Genomic DNA, 22,938 nt, shown 5'->3' with positions numbered 1-22,938 from the left:
TATGGGTACTAAAATGGCGCCTTCATACGCCACTTTAGTACTTGGATATTTGGAACAATTATTATACGAAAAAATGGACCATAAATACGGAAATGACTTTGCCATTTACCTACGTCAAAACTGGAAACAATTTCTTGACGATTGTTTTATAATTTGGAATTCGGATATATCTGTCTCAGATTTTCATTCTGATTTAAATTCTTTAAACCCACATATTCGTTTCACAATTAACAGAAATGTCAACAAAATGCCGTTTTTGGATATTTTAGTACTTATAACGGAAGACAATGAAATTGTCACAGATATCTTTTCTAAAGACACCGATACACATATGTATTTAAATTTTTACTCAAATCATCCAAAACATGTAAAATTAAATATACCTTTTAATCTAGCGTCAAGAATAATTACCATTACAAGTACAGAACTATTACGCAATAAAAGATTGGAAGAATTAAAAGAGTATTTAAACTAGAGGCTCTCAAGAGCCTGTGTCGCTCACCTGTATTTACTGATGCTTTGGAAATCATGTAAAATAAGGTTAAAATCATAATTAATAGTATTAGATATTAGATATTATAATGATATCTAAGATAATAACAAAAAACTGCAAAATTTTTGTAAAATTACTAACTCAGGGGCAGCAACCCAACAACGGGTTGTTGGATTCGTCTGAAAATTTCAGGGCAGATAAATTTAAATCTGATGAACATTTTTGCCACCTGTCAGATTTGCTCTAAATGCTTTAGTTTCAGAGATATAAACCAAAAACTGCATTTTACCCCTATGTTCTATTTTTAACCAAGTCGGCCATGATGGTTAGAAGGCGGGGTCATCGGACAAATTTTTTAAACTAGATACCCTAATAATGATTATGGCCAAGTATGGTTAAATTTGTCTCAGTAGTTTCAGAGAAGAAGATTTTTGTAAATCTTACAAAAATTTACAAAAAATTGGTAAAAATTGACTATTAAGGGCAATAACTCCTAAAGGGGTCAACTGACAATTTTGGTCATGTTGACTTATTTGTAGATCCTACTTTGCTGAACATTATTGCTGTTTACAGTTTATCTCTATCTATAATAATATTCAAGATAATAACCAAAAACTGCAAAATTTCCTTAAAATTACCAATTCAGGGGCAGCAACCCAACAAGAGGTTGTCAGATTTGTCTGAAAAATTACAGAAGATAGATCTTGACCTGATAATCAGTTTTACCCTATGTCAGATTTACTCTAAATGCTTTGGTTTCAGAGATATAAGCCAAAATCTACATTTTACCCCTATGTTCTATTTCTAGCCATGGCGGCCATCTTGGTTGGTTGGCGGGGTCATTGGACACATTTTTTAAACTAGATACCCTAATGATGATTGTGGCCAAGTTTGGTTAAATTTGGCCCAGTGGTTTCAGAGGAGAAGATTTTTGTAAAAAGCTAACGACGACGACGACGACGACGATGACGGACGCCAAGTGATGAGAAAAGCTCACTTGGCCCTTCGGGCCAGGTGAGCTAAAAAGCAGCAATATCCGGAACAAGTGATAGATTACGGAATTCAAAAGGCACTGATAAAAGGACCAGTCATTACAGAATCACGGCGATCCGAAACAACCTAAGAATCATCAAACAGTTTAGACAAAATTATCCCGTTTGTCACAACATATAACCCACGAGATTATGATATATTTAGTTTCATGCGACAAATTGAAAATAATTTACACAAAAGTGAAAAAATGGACAAAGTATTACAAAAAAAGAAGATTATCAACAGTAAAAGACAGTCAAAAAGTCTAAAACGATATTTAACATCTTCAAAATTCGACTTTAATGAAACTTTGCCTATTGTTAGAAAATGTACCGATAAACGATGTATGACATGTCCAGATTAAATAGAAGAAAGTTCAATTTATTTAAAAAATGGAAAGCATTTCACAGTCAAACAAAGTATGTCTTGTAAAAGTTCAAACGTCATTTATTCTCTCATATGTTCAAATTGTGAGGAATTTTATATTGGAGAGACAAAAACAGAACTGCGGACTAGAATGACTGTACATAGACAGCAAACCAACCATGAAGATTTAACAATCATCAGGGCTAACGACCATTTCCATCGTTGTTCTAATGGACGATTTAAAATATTTCCGTTGTATATGGTCAATCGTCAAAATGATTTTCTCCGGAAGAAGAAAGAAGAATTATTCATAAACATTCTCAACCCGGGATTAAACGATAAATAATATTTTGATTTTTACGAAACATTTTAAAGACTTTACTCCAATTTAAAAATGACATTAGTAGTCTCCCTTGTATTTGTTAACGTCATACTATTGTTAACGTCAATCAATTGTTTTATAACATTTATGTATACAAGTCACATTACCTGAAGATCTGTGAAAGCAGTGAAAGCGCGAGTAAAAGTGATGAATTGAAACTGTCATTATCTTATATTAATTTTCTTATATATATATAAATATATATATACAAGTCTAAATTGAAAACAACGTTCAAACCTATGATTGCGTTGGATAAAAACCGCAATTTTTATACGTGTGCATGCAAAACAAATTTCTTGTTAGAGGGGTCTAAATACAGCACAAACAACATTTTCAAAAGACAAAAAAGTGAAAAAGTATATTTTAACAAAACGCATTTGACTAACAGGTCGAACAACAAATGTTCTTAAACCCTGCTGACTGCCATTGGCGATTGCCAAATAAACGGATCACCGATGTAATAAATGGATCTTAATTATAAATGTAATACTAAACAGAAAACAATAAACTTGCGGAAAAGATGGTATATCGCAAACAAAAGGTGCAAAGGTTTTTGTACACCATATCCAGATTTCGACAATTAATGTCTCTTCAGTGATGTTAGGAATCGAAACGGTATTTGGAAAGCCATACAATTTACCTCAATTTAGAATAGACTCTTGAATTTTGAGGAGTCAAAATAGGTTCATTGTATGGCTTTCCAAATACCGTTTCGATTCCTAACATCACTGAAGAGACATTAATTGTCGAAATCCGGAAAACCTTTGCACCTTTTGTTTGCGAAATACCATCTTTTCCGCAAGTTTATTGTTTTCTGTTTAGTATAACATTACAATTAAGATCCATTTATTACATCGGTGATCCGTTTATTTGGCAATCGCCAATGGCAGTCAGCAGGGTTTAAGAACATTTGTTGTTCGACCTGTTAGTCAAATGCGTTTTGTTAAAATATACTTTTTCACTTTTTTGTCTTTTGGAAAATGTTGTTTGTGCTGTATATATATATATATATATAGAAGTCTATAAAAAGGACCAACCAGCAAATTTACTATGTACCGGATCGTCTAGAATAGACGATACTGTGCAGATAAGGAAAAAAATTATATAAGTCTAGAGATTTGCACAACGATACTAATATAAGATGGTATTATACGAAGATGTTGTTAATAAATCGTGTTGACAAATATTTCGGCTTAACAAATATAGCCTTCTTCAGTGTCAATTATTTTAACAATACTGATTATATGTATAAAAATAGCTCAATAATATAGGTAAGTTTTGGTCTATTGATTTAATCCAAAATCCTGAACATCATAATATAAAACAAAACTCAATACTCAAATATACATGACTGTGTATATTTACATCCCAAAATGAGTGAAAAATAAAAACTTAGTATTTTTTATTGATGCCGTTTGGATGATGTACATTTAGTTCCTTTATCCAAAAGCTTTCCCGAACCTGTCGCTGGGCATCACTCCAGTGAATGTTCTGTTCAATCACTAGGATCTTCATGCGGTTAAAGTCATCAAGTGTGTGACCAGACTGTCTGAAATGCTGAGAAACTGGGAGAAGTGGCTTCTTAGAGATATCACTCCTATGGCCGTTGAGGCGTTTGTGGAAAGGCTGCTTTGACTCGCCAACATATTGGAGGCCACAAACCGAACATTCTAGAATGTAAATAACATTCATACTTTTGCAGTTAACATTGCAAAATATCTTATAGTTATTTTCGGTTACCTTACTGTGAAATATGTAAAGAAGTTTGGAATTCCCGACCAGTGAAATATCCACCTACTGAATGCCTGGTCAAAATGCTCACGCTTGTACTCAAAAACAACAACTTCACTTTTGATGGAGACCATTATCTGCAAGTTAATGGAACTGCTATGGGCACCAAAATGGCTCCATCATATGCCAACATATTTATGGGCAAATTAGAAAAACAACTCCTTGAATCTTCCATCGAAAAACCGCTCCTGGTTTAGATTTATAGATGATGTGGATATGAAATGGAATAAAAGCGACGAGGATTTAGATACATTCATCACTCATGCCAACAACATACATCCAAGTATCAAATTTACTCATGAGAAATCTAAATCCAAAATCACCTTCCTTGATACCTCCAGCTCGCTCACAGATGGCATCATATCCACTGATCTATATTCTAAGCCTACTGACACTCACCAATATCTGTCCCCTAAAAGTTGCCATCCTGCTCATTGTACTAAGAGCATCCCGTACAGTCAGGCACTCAGAGTCAAGCGAATATGTTCCAACTCAGAAACAACTAAAAAACAACTACGTCAACTCGAAACCCGCTTGAAAAGAAGGGGCTACAAACACAGAACTATCCAAAAAGGCTTTCAGAAAGCGGAAACTATTCCAAGGAGTAAACTGTTAGAATACAAATATAAAAAGAAAAATAAAAGGACTCCATGTGTTCTTACTTACCACCCATCTCTCAAAAACAGCTTCGGTGGCATTCGTGAGCATTGGAAAACAGTTGAAAAGAATTCCAAACTATCCAAGATTTTTCCCGAGCCTCCCATGATAGCTTTAAGGCAACCCAATAGTCTGCGTAACCTGCTGGTGCGGGCTGAAATGTCTGATAATAGAAGTACTTCTGGAGAATGTCATTCGTGTGATGAAAAACGCTGCAAATGCTGCCTACAGATGCATCACTCATCAACTTTTCACAGTAAGGCAACCGAAAATAACTATAAGATATTTTGCAATGTTAACTGCAAAAGTATGAATGTTATTTACATCCTAGAATGTTCAGTTTGTGGCCTCCAATATGTTGGTGAGTCAAAGCAGCCTTTCCACAAACGCCTCAACGGCCATAGGAGTGATATCTCTAAGAAGCCACTTCTCCCAGTTTCTCAGCATTTGAGACAGTCTGGTCACACACTTGATGACTTTAACCACATGAAGATCCTAGTGATTGAACAGAACATTCACTGGAGTGATGCCCAGCGACAGGTTCGGGAAAGCTTTTGGATAAAGGAACTAAATGTACATCATCCAAACGGCATCAATAAAAAATACTAAGTTTTTATTTTTCACTCATTTTGGGATGTAAATATACACAGTCATGTATATTTGAGTATTGAGTTTTGTTTTATATTATGATGTTCAGGATTTTGGATTAAATCAATAGACCAAAACTTACCTGTATTATTGAGCTATTTTTATACATATAATCAGTATTGTTAAAATAATTGACACTGAAGAAGGCTATTTGTTAAGCCGAAATATTTGTCAACATGATTTATTAACAACATCTTCGTATAATACCATCTTATATTAGTATCGTTGTGCAAATCTCTAGACTTATATATATATATATATATATATAAGTCTATAAAAAGGACCAACCAGCAAATTTAATATGTACCGGATGGTCTAGAATAGACGATACTGCGCAGATAAGGAAAAAATTATATAAGTCTAAAGATATGCACAACGGTACTAATATAAAATGGTAATATACGAAGATGATTTTATAATTCGTGTTGACAAATATTTCGGCTTAACAAATAGTCTTCGTCTTTGTCAACACCATTTATAACATCATCTTCGTATATTACCATCTTATATTAGTACCGTTGTGCATATCTTTAGACTTATATATATATACATATTGACTATATAGTTCAAGATTTTTTTAAATGAACACAATTTCTCAAAAAAAAGCATATGATTAACATGGCCAGTATACATTGGGAATACACTTATTGATTCTAATAACATACAATGGAATAATAAAATTTGATTTATATTTTACATGGAAATATTTCTATATTTTACTGAAAATCTTTCAAGTTGATCCAATGAACAAAACTTACCAAAGATTGCAACCACAACCAGACCTCCAATGAAGATCAGGAATAAAAGACAACAGATAATATCTGTACATGATCTGTAATAAATGTATAAGATTCAAAATTGACAGAAATTAAATATATGTAGGCCCACTGTAGTAAATGAAACAGGAAGATCAGGAATAACAAAGCAAATAGCTGTACATGATTTATAAAGATCAAGATTAACAGATATATAAAGTCCAAGATTAACAGATATATAAAGTCCAAGATTAACAGAGTCACTAATAAATATCTGCTAAGATCTAGTATAAAAGTCATTTGAATTAAGTATGAAATTATTAACTGGTGAAGCATTGATATGTCATGTGTATATCACAACCTATATTTATAAAATTGATAAAAGTTCCTGGTAAAAGAATATTGTTCAGGCAAGTCAGCAGCCTGTAATTCTGAAGTAGTCGTTTGTTGTTGTATATCTTTTTTTTTTTCGTGCATGGTTTTGTATGTAAATCAGGCCATTAGTTTTCTTGTTTGAATTGTTTTACATTTGTCATTTAGTGGCCTTTTATAGCTTACTATGTAGTATGGGTGTTGTTCATTGTTGAAGGCTGTACAGTGATCTAATCTATAGTTGTTAACTTCTACGTCATTTGGTCTCTAGTGGAGAATTGTCTCATTGGCAATTATACCACATCTTCTTATTTTTATGTAAAAAATTTAAACTCGGATGAAAAAATACAATCTATTATACCAAGTTACCAATTACTCAACAAAGGAGTGTTTGGGTTCAACAAATCATCTTCTACATACCTGTTTTTGATTGGCCCTTTAAAGTTTGGATCATACTTCAAGGGAGTTCCTGCAAGTAGAAAATGATATCATATAAAACCTTACAAATATTTTTGAAATATCACACATAAAGTGAATAATTTCGATACAGATATTTCAATAAATAATTAATGAAATTTTTTTTGAACAACCATTGTTTTTTGATTGACCTATTAAAATCAGATAAACCCAACTATTTCTTGGTCTTGAAGAAGCTGCTGTCCAAGTTCCATAACATGTCTTGCTGATGATTTTTGCTGTTAAAATTTCTGTCACATCTATAATGGCTTTCAAGATAATAGGCAAAAATGAAAAAAAAAATGTAAAATTCATTTAAGGGCAATAACTCCTATAAGAAGTTGTCTGACAGTTTGACATAAAATGGACATTAGGTAGAACTCACCATTCTGAAAGTTGCTGTCCCTGTCAGATTTTCTCTTTTTAAAGCTTTTATCAAAATAATAGACAAAACTTGCTTTTTACCCCTATGTTCTTTTTTTTTTATCCATGTCGGCCATCTTGGTTGGTAGGTGGGGTCTTTGGACACATTTTTCAAACAAAATACCCCAATGATGAGTGTGGCCAAGTTTGTTTAAATTTGGCCCATTTGTTTCAGAGGAGAAGATTTTTGTAAATGTTAACAGACAACATCGACCGACAATGACATACGCCAAGTGATGAGAAAAGCTCACTGGGCCTTTTTTTGGTCCATTTATCAATAAAATACAGGAAAGCAAAAAAAAGAAAAAAAAAAGAAATATTTTGCTCTGGATATCGATACTTTTTTGATTGTAAAAAAGCATGTGGCTAGGTTTCATACAATTCCATGAAGGTATGACATAATTATTGAATTTTAAATTTTTTTACCAGCAAACGAACTATTAATTAAAATGTTGACAATGGCGACAAGGCTGGAATGTAGGATTGTTGTCTTGCTTCCAACCCATAAAATATTGCAGGCTCGACAAAAAGGGGGAGAAGTATAGGAAGGAAGTGCTTAAGAATCAGGAAACCGAGCTACCAAGTTTCAACGTTTATTTTCCATAGATTTTGGCATTTTCTATTATAATGTTTTCCCTTCTCACAAACAGCAACTTATGAATACTGCTCAGTAATTTTATGTACAGTCAAAGTTCTACCAGTCTGATATAAAAACTCTCACCATGTGTTGGATCTGCCTCGTTCAAATTTTTTGAATCTATCTCATCTACATTATTTGAATCTCTCCCATCTATATTGTTAAATTCTATTTCATCTGCATTGCTTTCCTTGTTATCCATGGCTCAAATAAAACTTTAAATCATTGCCTAATCACAGTATAAATTTTCACATAAGTACCCAGCATCATTATTTTTGATAGAAAATACATAACCTCTTATTTCAAGTAAAAGTCGACCATATATGTATAAAGTTGACCAACAACACTTCCTTTCGGAAAGCAGATAAAAAACGACAATTAAAAAAACAACACTTCTAAAGTTACTCTTTCCTGTCAACTAAATGTTTTTTTTAAGTACATGTTGTTGAAAAAGACACAAATACACTGAAATCCTTCAATATATATATATCAATAGCCTTCTGTGTTTCCTGTACTTTATATAAACACGATAAATATGTTACATTTTCTGATCTTATAAATATGTTACATTTCCTATTCATGGAAATTAGTAACATTGATGTATTTTACATTAATCACTTTTCCATCCCAGTTTTAAGAAAACAGCCCTTTAATGACTTTATGTTTGATATTTTGCCATATGTCTAAGTAGGAAAATTCAGGCACTTCATAGTTTATGCTGTAACAGTTGGACATTACAAAAAAAAAAAAGGAACACTATTTTTTTTAATCTTAGTTATAATCTATAACAAGAGTGCACACGCTGAAATGTCTCGCCTTCTTTACTAATCATTGATATTATGTTGATAGTCCTAAATATAAAGCTTTATTACAACTGTCACATAAACTTAACATTAACCAAGTAAACTAAACATTGACCAATGAACCATGAAAATGAGGTCAAGGTCAGATGAACCATGCTAGGCAGGCATGTACAGCTAACAATTCTTCCATACAACAAATATAGTTGACCTATTGCTTATAGTTTAAGAAAAACAGACGAAAACACAAAAACTTAACACTGAGCAATGAACCTTGAAAATGAGGTCATGTCAAATAAAACCTGCGTGACTGACATATAGATCATAAAATATTTCCATACACCAAATATAGTTGAACTATTGCATATAGTATTAGAAAAAAAGACCAAAACTCAAAAACTTAACTTTGACCACTGAACCATGAAAATGAGGTCAAGGTAAGATGACACCTGCCAGCTAGACATGTACACCTTACAATCATTCCATACACCAAATATAGCTGACCTATTGCATGCAGTATTAGAAAAAAAGACCAAAACTCAAAAACTTAACTTTGACCACTGAACCATGAAAATGAGGTCAAGGTCAGATGACACCTGCCAGCTAGACATGTACACCTTACAATCATTCCATACACCAAATATAGTAGACCTATTGCATACAGTATAAGAAAAACAGACCAAAACACAAAAACTTAACTATAACCACTGAACTATGAAAATGAGGTCAAGGTCAGATGACACCTGCCAGTTGGACATGTACACCTTACAGTCCTTCCATACACCAAATATACTAGACCTATGCCGGATCGCTATCCCTATGTCGAGCTTTTTGCGACAAAAGTCGCAGGCTCGACAAAAATGATTTCTAATTCCTGCAAAGTTTTGTTCCAAAAGTTTTTAAAATTTTTGTAAAAGATTAACAATGGAGCAAAATGGAAAAACAGCAAAAAAGAATAAAAATCAGATGCTCAACACCAAACAAATATTAAACAAAAATAAATTACCAAACCGTTCAGTGAAACAGACACAAACAAGAATGTGTCCATAGTACACGGATGTCCCACTCGTACTATCATTTTCTATGTTCAGTGGACTGTGAAATTGGGGTCAAAACTCTAATTTGGCATTAAAATTAGAAAGATCATATCATAGGGAACATGTGTACTAAGTTTCAAGTTGATTGGACTTCAACTTCAACTTGATTCCAAGGCCGAACTTAGTTTTAAACTCATTTTAATGTATGGAAACATTTTTTTGTGTTTATACAAATACATTTACAAGAGAGGCGAAAGATACCAAAGGGACATTCAAACTCAAAAGTCTAAAATAAACTGACAACGCCATGGCTAAAAAAGAAAAAGACCAACAGACAAACAATAGTACACAAAACACAACATAGAAAACTAAAGACCAAGCAACACGAACCCCACCAAAAACTGGGGGTGATCTCAGGTGCTCTGGAAGGGTAAGCAGATCCTGCTCCACATGTGGCACCCATCGACCGTGCTGCTCATGTTAGTACAAACCCGGTAATAAGTCTAAATCGAATGGTCACATTCGGGGAAAAGGGTACTGGATTGTAGTTACGAGATTTGGAACATATCCACAATCATCTGTGAAACGGATATTCCATAACAGTCAACTAACTCGTGATGGCGTCCGTAAAATTTACGAAGGGGTGATTTCAACTTCACCACTTGGAACTCTTTGTTTCATAGCTTCCTTGTGAGCAGTACCGGTAACCCTCAATCAAGGAAATCATGATAGGAAATACAAGCCCTGGAATATTGTATCAACTGGGAGATATATACACGTACGTATGCAGGCTTTTCATATTAAGTTTATTCCTTTAAACTGATTCTGAACTTCAATTCTTTTTTCTAGCCTATTGCATTTTTGTACCATATAAAAATTGAGTATCATATTTTATCAGATTTTTTACATGTATTGAAAGTTCATCCCTTTTATCTGTCCAAGGGCAATAACTCAATGGTGTTCTTTGAGATTCTTTTGTAAAAACAAATATCCTACCAGAAATATAGGAGAGAGAGCTGTCAATGTATATTCGTTCCGCCTAACGAAAGTTCCACTGGACACTTTGTTATAAACTATGCCATAATATCTGTTCCTGTTGGAACAAATATTCTATAAGCTTCATTACGTAAGGAAAAAATACTGTAATATTTGTTCCAGTGGAAATAAAATATTTTTTCCACTTGAAACTTATATTATGAGGAACTTCTATTTCGTGACAGAGCACTATTAAAAAGCAATTTTTGTATGTTATTTTTTTTTCAAGGGGCATTACCCCTGTAAAAATAGTTAATAGGCGTTGATTATAAAACCTGTCCAAGACATTGATGATGTATATACCTTTGCTATAAATTTCATAAAAATCCAACAAGAAAATGCTATTTTCAATTTAAATTAAATTTCAAAAGGACATAATTCCTGTAAAAATAATTGATCGGAACTGCTTTTCCAAATTTTCCAAGACATAATATAATATATAATATTAATATATACAAGTCTAAATTGAAAACAAAGTTCAAACCAATGGTTGCATTGGATAAAAACTGCAATTTTCATACATGTGCATGTAAAACAAATTTCTTGGTAGAGGGTTTAAATACAACACAAACAACATTTTCCAAAAGACCAAAAAAGTGAAAAAGTATATTTTACCAAGCATTTGACTAGCAGGTCGAACAACGGATGTTCTTAAACCCTGCTGACTGCCATGGCGATTGCCAAATAAACAAATCACAAGATGTAACAAAATGGATCTATATATATATTTACATCATCTTTTGATATAAATTTAATAAAAATCTGGCAAGCATTGTATGAGTGAGAGCTCTTACAAGACAGAACATTGACACATAAACATGGCATTTTCTATGAACCCTAACTGGGTTGCAGCAAGGGAAAATTAGTTAGATATAGGCTGTAATGGTAACAGAACCATGTAAATATTCTGTTAAGATCAAGACACAGTCCTTTCCATTCAGTCAAAAATAACATTTGATCATATATCATTCAAAATGATAACCCAAATATGGTTCAAAGGATAGGCTTACTTCTAGATTAGACTTGTAAGCATAAAACCATTAATAAGATTAACAAATGATACCAAGAAGAAGCTACCAAGAGCCTGAATTGATCACCTGGTAAAAAAATATGCCATTTCGATATTTATTTTTTTCCTTGATTGCAATCAATTATATAATAATAAGTTGCACCAACTTTCAAGGGCAATAACTCCCATAAGCAGTCAATTGACAATTTCAGCCAAATTGACTTATTTTTTGTAGATCTTATTATACTGAACACCTTTGCTTATTACAATTTCTCTCTATAATATAGTTTCTGCAAAAAACACAACATTTGAGCAAAATATGTCTTTCAAGAGCAATAACTCCTATAACGGGTCAATTGACGATTCGTCCCTGTTGGCTTACTTGTAGATTATATTTTGTTGAACAATTTTACTATGGAAAGATTCTGTTTATATATCAACTAAAAACATGCAAAAAGGGTAAAAATCATCATTTATAGGCAATTCTGTAAGGGGTCATTGGAAGATTTCTGCCGAGGGCTTATTTGTAGATCTGAAAGTTCTAAACAATTTCACTGTTAAAAACTTTTCAGTATCTGTTATAGTTTTCAAGTTAATAACCAAAAATTGAAATTGCAAAAATATGACATTTCAGGGGCAACAACTCCAAAATGTTTTGTCAGATTTTTCTAAAAATTCATTCAGGGAGTGAAAGACCTTGACCTGCTGATCAATTTCATACACGTTAAATTTGCTCTAACTACTCTAATTTTTGATATATAAGCCAAAAACTTAGAAATTTACTAAAAATCAACATTTCAGGGGCAATAACTCTTAAATGAATTGTTCAATTTTTCTGAAAATTCTGCAGGTGATAGACTTTGACCTGCTGATAATTTTACCCATGTCAAATCTAAACCCATGTCAGATTTACTCTAATTGCTTTATTTTTTGAGATATAAGCCAAAAACTTTGAAATTTACTAAAACTAGATATTTCAGGGGCAATAACTCCTACATAAATTGTTGTATTTTTCTGAAAATTCTGCAGGTGATTGACCTTCACCTGCTGATCATTTCTACTCCAACAGATTTGCTCTATCTGCTTTAGTTTTTGAAATATAAGCCAAAAATTGCATTTTACCACTATGTTTTATTTTGAGTAACAGTGGCCTTGTTTGAACATGGCTCCAATCCTCGGTTAAATTTTCTTTAATTGAGGTACCCTAACGATCATCCAGGTAAAGTTTGGTAACATGTGGCCTATCAATTTAAGAGGAGAAATTTCAATTTTAAGTTAAAAATAAAGGAGAGAAGGACAACGGAGGCCAAGTAATGGCCTGATGACAGGTGAGCTTATATAAAGCGCACACCTCACTTGTCAGGTACACTCGAGACAAGATAGTTTGGCCAGCCAAATACATAAATATTTTTGTATATTTATTTCATTACTCAGAAAGACAGATTATGTGTTAAATCATTTAAAACTAAATTGTATGCCTGATGTCACTCTACTGAAAAATCCATTTAATGGATTCTGTACCTATCTAAATTCATGGACATACATCTTATGCTATCTTTTTTCTAGGAGGAATATTGTAAATCTTATTTCAACCTTTTTCTTTGATTTCCACATATTTCGAGCTTCAATAGATTTGCTATTTGATATTTTAAGTACTTAAACAACAGCTGTCAGTCCATAATAGATTAATTTAATATCATCATAATTATGTATATAACAACCTTAAGTAAATGTTGGACATTCTTAGCTGATATGGTGATTGTAAAATCATACAGGTACATGTATGAACATCAAACAACAGGTGAAAAAATTACAACTGCACCTGCTGATACATATAAATGTACATGTAATAACATTGCATACAAAACATTCAAATTATTGGCAGGTAACAGATAATAAATGTTTCTTCAACACTTCCTTGTAGATAACAAATGTTTCTGTGCAATAGAATCGATATAACTCATTGGTAATTTTTAAATAAACAGGGCCAAAAACTTTCACAAAGTCATTAGTCGTGTTACGATTTGCTCAGATTATTTACTGTGGATTCACTTATAATCGTGGATTCCAATTTTCATTCATTGAGGAAAAATTTAATTTTCTTGGATATTTGATTTCGTGATTTTGCCAAAGTATACATGTAGAAATTTTGCACTTCATGGAGCATTTAAAATTATGGTTCACCTTCACCCACGAAATCAACGAAAATTAGTATCCCACGAATAACAATTAATCCACAGCACCTTTGATACAGCAAAATGAGGATCCTAATTAAGTAATCTATTTTGTTGCAAATAATCAAATACTGTGGATTCATTTACTTTTGTGGATACCAATTTTTCGTGGATTACCGGAATTTCAAAATGGTATTTTCGTGGATATTTGATTTCATATTTTTGGCCAATGTCTGAATACATGCCTAAAGAAAATTTATACAATGTTAAACCTTTAAATTTGTGGTTGACTTATACCCACAGAAGGAGTAGATCCTGGGGAACCCCAATTAACGGCCCTGTAAAGGTGTTTTTTTAACTTCAATTATTAAAGTAAATCTAAAGTATAAAAATAAGGAGATGTGGTATGATTGCCAATGAGACAACTATCCTCCAAAGTTCAAATAAAGTGGATGTAAGCAATATTAGGCATACGTACGGCCTTCAACAATGAGAAAAATCCATATTGTATAGTCGGCTATAAAAGGCCCTGGCATGAAAAATATGAAACAATTCAATTGAGAAAACGTATATATTGCTAAATGTATGATATTTGAATGTATAAGGAAAATTGTATATCTGCTTTATATTTACAAAAATATATTAGCCTCAAATAGGAAAAGATTTCAATTTCGTCTATTTTTGTGGAAATGTGTCTAGTTTTTCGACCTTTTTTCATGATTTTATATGTGGCGTTTCCCCTCGTCCATTGAAATTTTTGTTGAAAAGTAAAGATTATGGTTTATAGAGAACATTTCAACAAATATTTGTGGGTGAATGTTGGCGCCACTCTTAATTTGTCATAAATTGTGCAAAATTCTGCAAAAAAAAAATCAGATTTTTTACATAACTCACCTACATTATAATGTCACAAATATGTCACTAATGACACAATTGGTGAAAGTGTGTTTTAACTGGAACAATTGGAAATTTTAACATGTGTTTTCATCAAATTTTCACCACATTTTGTAGTGAAAATAGATCAGATTTTAAGGGCCTAAATTAGGAGTTAGTGAACCAAATCTTTTGGTATCCCATGAATAATTATTATCCTCAGTAATTGAAAATTTATATGTTGAGTCAAATTAAGGTAATTTTAACTTGTTATTTTATTTTGGTCATATTTCTTTCACTTTTTTATCACACAGACCTAGCTGCATATTAATCAAACTTCTGGCCCCAACCCACAGAGTCAAGCTGAGTTGACCTTGCGGTGAGTATAGTAACCACTCGTACGGATAAACTGGGATCTATTTCCAGATCCTTAGAAACCTCAGGAAAATCTGTTCTGAAATAAATATATTGGATCTGAACGTCCTAATTAGAACCCTTTTTTATAAACATTTGAGCACCCCACAAAACAATTTCTGGATACGCTCCACGAAAGGAGTTTCACACTAACATATATGTATGCGGATGGTGTATAATGCACATCAGGACAGTAACCTTCAGTACATGACTGCAAAAAATACAATTATTTGAATCTGTATCTCATTATTTTTCTACTTCATATCCATAAAGAACCAGCTGTTGCTATTCTGAACTAACTGGATTTTATCCATCCTTCTTCTGAGAAATGAATGAAAAGGAAATTAAAATATCACATAAGTTGTTACTGAAGGTGACTAATAATATCTAGTAAGCCTTGAGTTTACAAGGACTAATAAGTGCAAATGTGACAGATGATTGACTGACAATACTAAAATACAAACATGAAATACAGCATCTTTAGCCTCCCTGCCTCAATTTTTTTTTATAGAAAGTTTAATGACAAGACGAAGGACATCCAATTGATAACAAAATCTCCTACTGGACTTCTTCCAGATGAGCTTAAAATCTATATTTTTTATTAATCTTAGACTAATGTTACGAAACAAACATAAACTTAGTATAAAAGATGTAAAAATATTATCACCCCCAACATCCCCCACCACAAAAAAATAAGATAAAGATAAAACCAATCTGTCATAAATATATAAGCAGTATTTAAAGTTTCAAAAGTTATATGATGACTGACCATAATCTGTCACCTGACATATTTTCAAATATGGCTGACATTTCTGCAGAAAAATGAGCAAATAATGTGTTAAAAATACTTGAAGTTACAGAACAATTCAAACAACTTTTTACTTCATATTCATGGTCTCGATAAGATAGGCCACCCTTAATAAATTCTTTGTTTGATGTTGCCTACCCATGCCTTGTAGGATTGGGTGGTTAGGTAGGGATTATATGTTTTTGGCAAACAACATAAGTTACATGTTTAACGATGTTAGAGCAGGAAAAAATCATAAAAAAGAATTGGAAATGATTTGTGCCATAAAATTTTTCAGGTAGGCTGTTTTTTAGGTGGGTAGGTAGGCAACATCAAACAATTTAAATTTTATTTTTGGCCTTATAGTCAAAACTAGGTGTTTGCTTCCATGCTTTTCTTACTCCACACCAACTCTTAAGTGTATCATACCCCACTTATGATGTTGTACAACATATGCAAAATTTTCAAGAAATATGGGGGTATCAATTATGAAATTGTAAATGATCAGTGTAGGTGATTTGCATTTTTATGTCAAAATTTGCTTATTTCAGTCAGATTAAGCCTACACTGATTATTGACTGAAATCAGCAAATTTTTTGCATTAAAGTTTTTTACTGGAAAGAATTTAATTTTTTTCTAAGGAAATCACAGTTTAACAAGAATGTGTCCATAGTACACGGATGCCCCACTCGTACTATCAAAAACTCTATAAGTTAAAAACTAAAAGTTAAAAACTCTAATTTGGCATTACATTTAGAAAGATCATACCATAGGGAACATGTGTACTAAGTTTCAAGTTGATTGCACTTCAACTTCAGCAAAAACTACCTTGACCAAAAACTTTAACCTGAAGCGGGATAGACGAACGGACAGACGAACGGACTTACGAAGGAACGGATGCACAGACCAGAAAACATAATTCCCCTACTACTATTGAAGGTGGGGCATAAAAATGCATTCAAAAATCATTGAATTTGATTAAGGGGAAATAACTCAGTTAATTTGATTCTTACAATAGATATGATATACGGTAATGTAAATCTATTTAGTTATGCAGGAAAAAAATGAATAAAATAATGCAGAGACAACTTTTTGCGTGAACTCCCTGAGGGGTTCATGCTTATATATATTGGCGAGTTTTGGAAGTGTCTATAGGCCACTTGATATCCTCAGAATCACGATTCGTGGAATGTCTGGAAAATTTTCCCTCATTATATAGGTAATTATTTATGTCTTTGATACAGTCCCTCTATGGATAGGCTACAACATTACATTGTATATTTCAACAATCGGACAAACAGTTCATTTGTAGATTTGAAAGTAAAACAATAAAGACTAGGTTGCATTCTAAAAATCATTTTTATTTTAGAACCTATTTGCCTTTTGACAAAACATATATGTTTTTAATAATGTGAATGTTTATTAAATATTAAGTATAATGATAACACAATTACATAATTTATGCTTTGAGACGGTCCCTTTACGCGTTTTGTGTGTTGTATTTAATAAACCTGGGAAAAGTTTATTGATTTACAATGACCCAGAATAAACTAATTATTTCTGAACGTTTATCATCTGATATTAAGTACTTCAATCATAGCATAAGAAAATGTCGGAATGAATGAAGAAATTTAAGAAAACAATATTTCTGTTAAAAATATTTATCTAAGGTCGGAAACATAGTGGTCGGAAAGCAGAAAGATAATCAAACAAAAGGATTTTTCTGTAAAAAAAATATCTAATTTCATTAATAGATACTACCAGACTAAGAGAATATTCATTGTTGACTGAATTTATTCCTAATAATCATAGGATATAATTAAAATTGTAATGTATACGTGCATTATGTCTCACAGGTTTGATCAGTCATTACATTTATGAAAATTATATGTAACCTATGGGCACCAATGAGCAGTATGCGTACCCAAATAAGCTAAATACCTAAATTTTAAACGGTCGTGAATGAAAAAATACTTGCGTGGTTTCAACTCACAAGGATTTTAAATCCTTGCATCTCACAATAAACGTAATTAATATTTTATAATAATCATAACAAAATTTAATTACTATCATAATGTTAATTATATTCTTTTCTTTTTTTTTCTTTTATTAGTTCAACCTTATAGCATCTAAATATTTGTACTATCATGTACGGTTTTGAAAATTGTATTTGATGTGTTGGTCAGCTATCCTACACGTCTTCATTCATTCACATTATACATCACCCTGTTCACATGCACACTATCGGTTTGCGTTCACAAAAATTCTGGATAAAATGTCAATGAATCCAGAGTCAAAACACTTGAGGTATGTAGTTTGACATCCGAATTCAATTATTAGATTAATATATGTGATGACGCAAATGCGTATTCTTATCCAGAGTATCAGTGCGTATGCTTTCTATTTACTATTTCTTGCGCAAAAATACCATGTTCATGCATAAATATTTCACTAGCGAATGCGAATTTTTGCTTTTCTTATCTAAATTCAGGACACAGCAATAAGAGCTTGCCATGTGACTTCCAAGCAAGGTCATCATTGCTTACAGTATTCTGACCTCTAGCTGTTCTCTTTTGTTTTCTTTTTTGAGTCACTGTCCTTTTATAAACTTTGACATTTTCGAAATGCCAAGGATTTTCTACCCAAGGAATAGATAATTACATAACTTCGTACTTTATTTGGTTTTTTTAACTATTTTTATTCGAGCGTCACTGATGATTCTTTGTAGACTTAATTCGCATCTGGCGTACAACATGTTAATCCTGCTATTTTTTTTATATCTATTTATACAAACAAACCAAGTTTGTATTCTGTTGTCTCGTATAGTAATATTTTTCTGTAGTCTCATATTTTTAATTTTTTCTCCAGTCTAATGTTGTATATTTATTGAGTCTCGTAAAGTGAAATATTGTTTCTGTACTTTTTGTGTGAGGTTGTCTAATTCTTGTATAGTTGTTAGAGTGGTCTGCAAAACTCCTTGTTTGTGCCTCTAGTGTCAGTGATCAAAACATTCCAGGTCACCAGTGGAAGGCTTACTAAATTTCTAGAGACATTTTTATTTACCTTTTCTAAAGATCAAGGTGCTAGTAGATTAGCCAATGTCTATCATAACTGGTACTGAAATACAGGCATGTTAATGCTATAAAACTATATTTAGTATTCAAATATGATAAATTTTCCTAAAAAGATTTTGAAGAAAATACCACTGTTCAGTATGCAGTTAATAAATAATTCTTTCAGTTGATAAGCTCTCATCATTGAATACATGATGTATGCAGTTATATATTTAATAATTCTTTCGATGTGTTTGTCTAAAGTTCAAAGTACAGCTATAAAGAACTGTTAGATTCTGAGTTGGTATTTACTGTTTGTACATATCGCTGTCTCCAATGTGAACATTGGGTGTGTAAATATAAAAATTTTGAAATGCATGTATACTCTACAGTAAACATCACTGTATTCCCAAATATAAATCTCTATAACATATTAGGTTTCAACAATAAAACTCCACTGTGTATAGAGCAATAATATCTATGTACATATATATACTGTCTCTGTTATTGTAAAAAGTGGTAAAAATAACTGTCTAAAACATAATAAGATCTCTATAATATCTTTAAAGTAATAGGCAAACTGTACAGTTCCTTGGTTCTTGGGTTTGCCATATTTTAAATGCAAAGTAGTCTATTTAAAAAGTGTAAGTTGTCAGATTCTACAGATTCAAGTATGCTTGAAATAGCAATGTCCCAAGTAAGTTACAATTTGGTTTTAAATCAAATACTTCTGGACTCGTTCGGCACTGTTGAGGCTGTAGTGCTGCCTTGTAGTCAATATGCTAAAACTGTGTATCCTATATGCTCTGTTTGAATAGTGGAGAAATAATGTCCACACAGATAACAAATCTGAACATACTCTTGGTCCATGTCGAAATACAGAGGCTCTAGTATCAAAATATGGTAGTCATGTCTGTTGTAATCCTGTTCACACATGAGAAATTCTGAACTTGATAAATGTGAGACTAGTTGCTGATTGTGCTTTAAACCACAGATGAAAGATGAAAAATTGTAAAGATTATCCAACTGGTGATACTATGATAAGCATACTGTAAATGTTCATAAGAATATATAGGTATGACTGAGCTCCAGTTGAACAAAAGTAAGGTTTAATAATAAGGTCCCATTGACATATAATTCCAGCTGTAGCCACATCTTAGGTAAAAAGAAGAACTTGATAGTGTCTAATGTCTTTGATTGTAAATCTGATGAACCTAATGTGCATAAAGGAGGTGCAATCTGTCTCCATTCCTCAGTGTTTAGATATGCAAATAAAGAAAAGAAGAAGGTGTCAATAATAGGCAATATCAAATGCTGTATTTATGTTAAACTATAAATACATATAAATTTATATGTAAAACAAACAGTTACTGTTTATCCATTTAGAATCATTTGAAATCTGATATAAGGATGTAGTTCGGTGAAATTAGAAAGATTTGAAGTTTAAAATTTATACTATAAACCAGAACTCATTAGTAAAGGGGGAGAAAAAAAAAATTAAAAGTTTATATAAAACATTGCATTATTTGGGTCTCAAATCGTAAGAAAAGAAATCTTAATTAGATCTGTTTAAATTTGGTAAGTACCTTTATGACCTATTGAAGTTTTATATACTAAGAAAGTTTGTGATATGAGGAAAACGTCTGTAAAATGTATTTAAAATATCCACTTGATGCAAAGACTAGGAGTATTCAGCATATACAAAATATACTATCCTATGTGATTGTCAGAATTCTAAATTGAAAGAAAAAAGAAAAAAAATATTAAAATTACTTCGCTCATTATGGCAGCTAGGGCCCTTTAATTCTTTATCTTAGCTATCTTTAAATCATGAAACTACTTAATATTCTGCAGAGGTGGGGTATGTTATTAGGACAACAAAACAAAAAATCTTATAAGAGAGACAGATAAAAAATAAATAAAATTTAACACTTTTATTCCAACATAGATGATGAAAAAAAAAATCCATACTTAAGTATTTCATGAAGCTGTTTTCTGAATATGCATGTTAAGATATATATTAATCCACATTATTAGTCCCCCCCCCCAATCCTCCCGATATTATGCTCCTTATTCTATTTTGTTAAATCTAGTCTCTAGTTTGCCGTAAGTTTAGAATTTTCGAAGAAAATCCCCAGCACAATACATCTGTATATAAGAAATAAAAATTCAATACAAAATACTTGCCTAGAATAGTTGTATAGAAGGTATCATAAGAACTCGATGGAATGATGGAAATCTCCGTATGGTCACAAATACATATGGATCTGATGATGTTAGATTCTGCTCTTTCACACAATAATCTCCGACATAGTTATCAAAGTTATAAACTCCACAAGTATAATACACACAATGCAATGCTGCTTTATGTAAGTCATCCAAATTCAGATATATCCAAAATAAAAATGTGTACATACATGCATGTACTACGCAAGTTTTTAAACATGAAAACTCAGCTATGTGTATAGTTAATAAGATCCAAAGGTGAAAACAAAACAAAACAAAGTTCATGTACAAAGTTTTTCAAATCAGTATGGTAGCGGTTCAGTAATTAATGCAGCCACATTGTGAAAAATGAAGTCCAGTTATAAAGTTGAAAAAATAATAAATTAAATAATAGCACTGTAAAACTATATCAACTAGTCAAGACTGCTATGAACCAAGAAAGTGATTATACAAAGACCATGCATATGGCTTTACACACAGATAGGGTACATCAATCATTCAGTGGGAGGAGTCTGACCTCACTGACCTTTAGATAATATACTAATTGTTGTGTAATTAATTTTTTATAAGATCTGGTATCATAATCTGCATTTCCTCACCAACAGAGATTATTTATGACATGTATCTGATTAAGAAAGGATTAGTGTGCCTCCTAGTGAGATTCCAGTTGTAACTTCAAAGTGTCAAATGCCAGGGAAATTAACCTCAAGATATAACAAGTGGTCTGTGTATGTTAACTAAATGTATCCAGAAAGTCAGCATCTTTATTATCACATTAATTATTAAGTGTAAGCTGGAAAGGCTGTTTGTATAAACAGTACTTATATTACATATAAGTACAATACATGTCTTTTTATATAAATTGGTTCTTTTGAGAGTATGTTCAGGTATTCATAAAACTTCTGAAAATAAGATATTCTTCAAAACCAAGTTTCCCTGTAAAATATTTGGATTGATTTAAGTAAAATCAGGAAATCCTTAAAACTTGAGATGTTTTATGAGACCAAAATAAGTCTCTATATAAGAGGTCCAAATGAAGCTGGTGTGTTACTCTCAAGAAAAATATACCAAACCTTCTTATAAGTTGCATGCCACAGGGTTATACTTCACATGGAAAATGGACTTTAAATTTATCTGTACAACATCTACCATGAGTACAGACAACTTCAATAACGAGTTGAGAATATGAAAGCATCCATGCAGGAAACAAAATTTAAAGATGTGATAGATAAAATAAATGCATCCGGATTATAAAGCAAACTGAGTGCTTAGATTTATATTGAGATTGGTTTGTGCAATTTGCATTATACATCCGGTTTGTAGAAACTAGGATTTGCAATAGGAATATAAAATAAACTGCAGAGGTCCAACCCTGAACAGTTGGGGCAAAAAATGGACACAATATTCAAGCTTGATACAGGTCTGAATTTGGATTGTAATTAAATATTTGATATATTATAGGTTTCTGAATAAATGTAGTCAAAGAACTTGAAATTGGTTATATGAAAGATTTCTTGC

The 22,938-nt window shown here is 32.0% G+C and overlaps 1 protein-coding gene across 2 annotated transcripts in view; it reads right to left on the bottom strand.

Moving 5' to 3' along the window:
- Positions 1-22,938, bottom strand: part of LOC127729962 (choline transporter-like protein 2) — a 111,059-nt gene that overhangs the window by 66,889 nt on the left and 21,232 nt on the right. The window contains exons 1-3 of one of the 2 annotated variants that reach the window (XM_052237961.1): positions 8,097-8,385; positions 6,917-6,965; positions 6,128-6,201 (exon numbers count right to left, since the gene is read on the bottom strand). In XM_052237961.1, coding sequence (XP_052093921.1) covers positions 6,128-6,201; positions 6,917-6,965; positions 8,097-8,214 — 241 coding nt within the window. In that variant the 5' untranslated portion in view covers positions 8,215-8,385. Of the gene's footprint in view, positions 1-6,127; positions 6,202-6,916; positions 6,966-8,096; positions 8,386-22,938 lie in introns of those variants that run through there. The other variant, XM_052237962.1, reaches the window with a different exon arrangement.

This window comes from Mytilus californianus, unplaced genomic scaffold, assembly GCF_021869535.1.
Source record: "Mytilus californianus isolate M0D057914Y unplaced genomic scaffold, xbMytCali1.0.p SCAF_2, whole genome shotgun sequence".
NCBI lineage: Eukaryota > Metazoa > Mollusca > Bivalvia > Mytilida > Mytilidae > Mytilus > Mytilus californianus.
The sequence above is the reverse complement of the archived record's forward strand: the minus strand, read 5'-3'. Positions and strand labels throughout refer to the sequence as shown.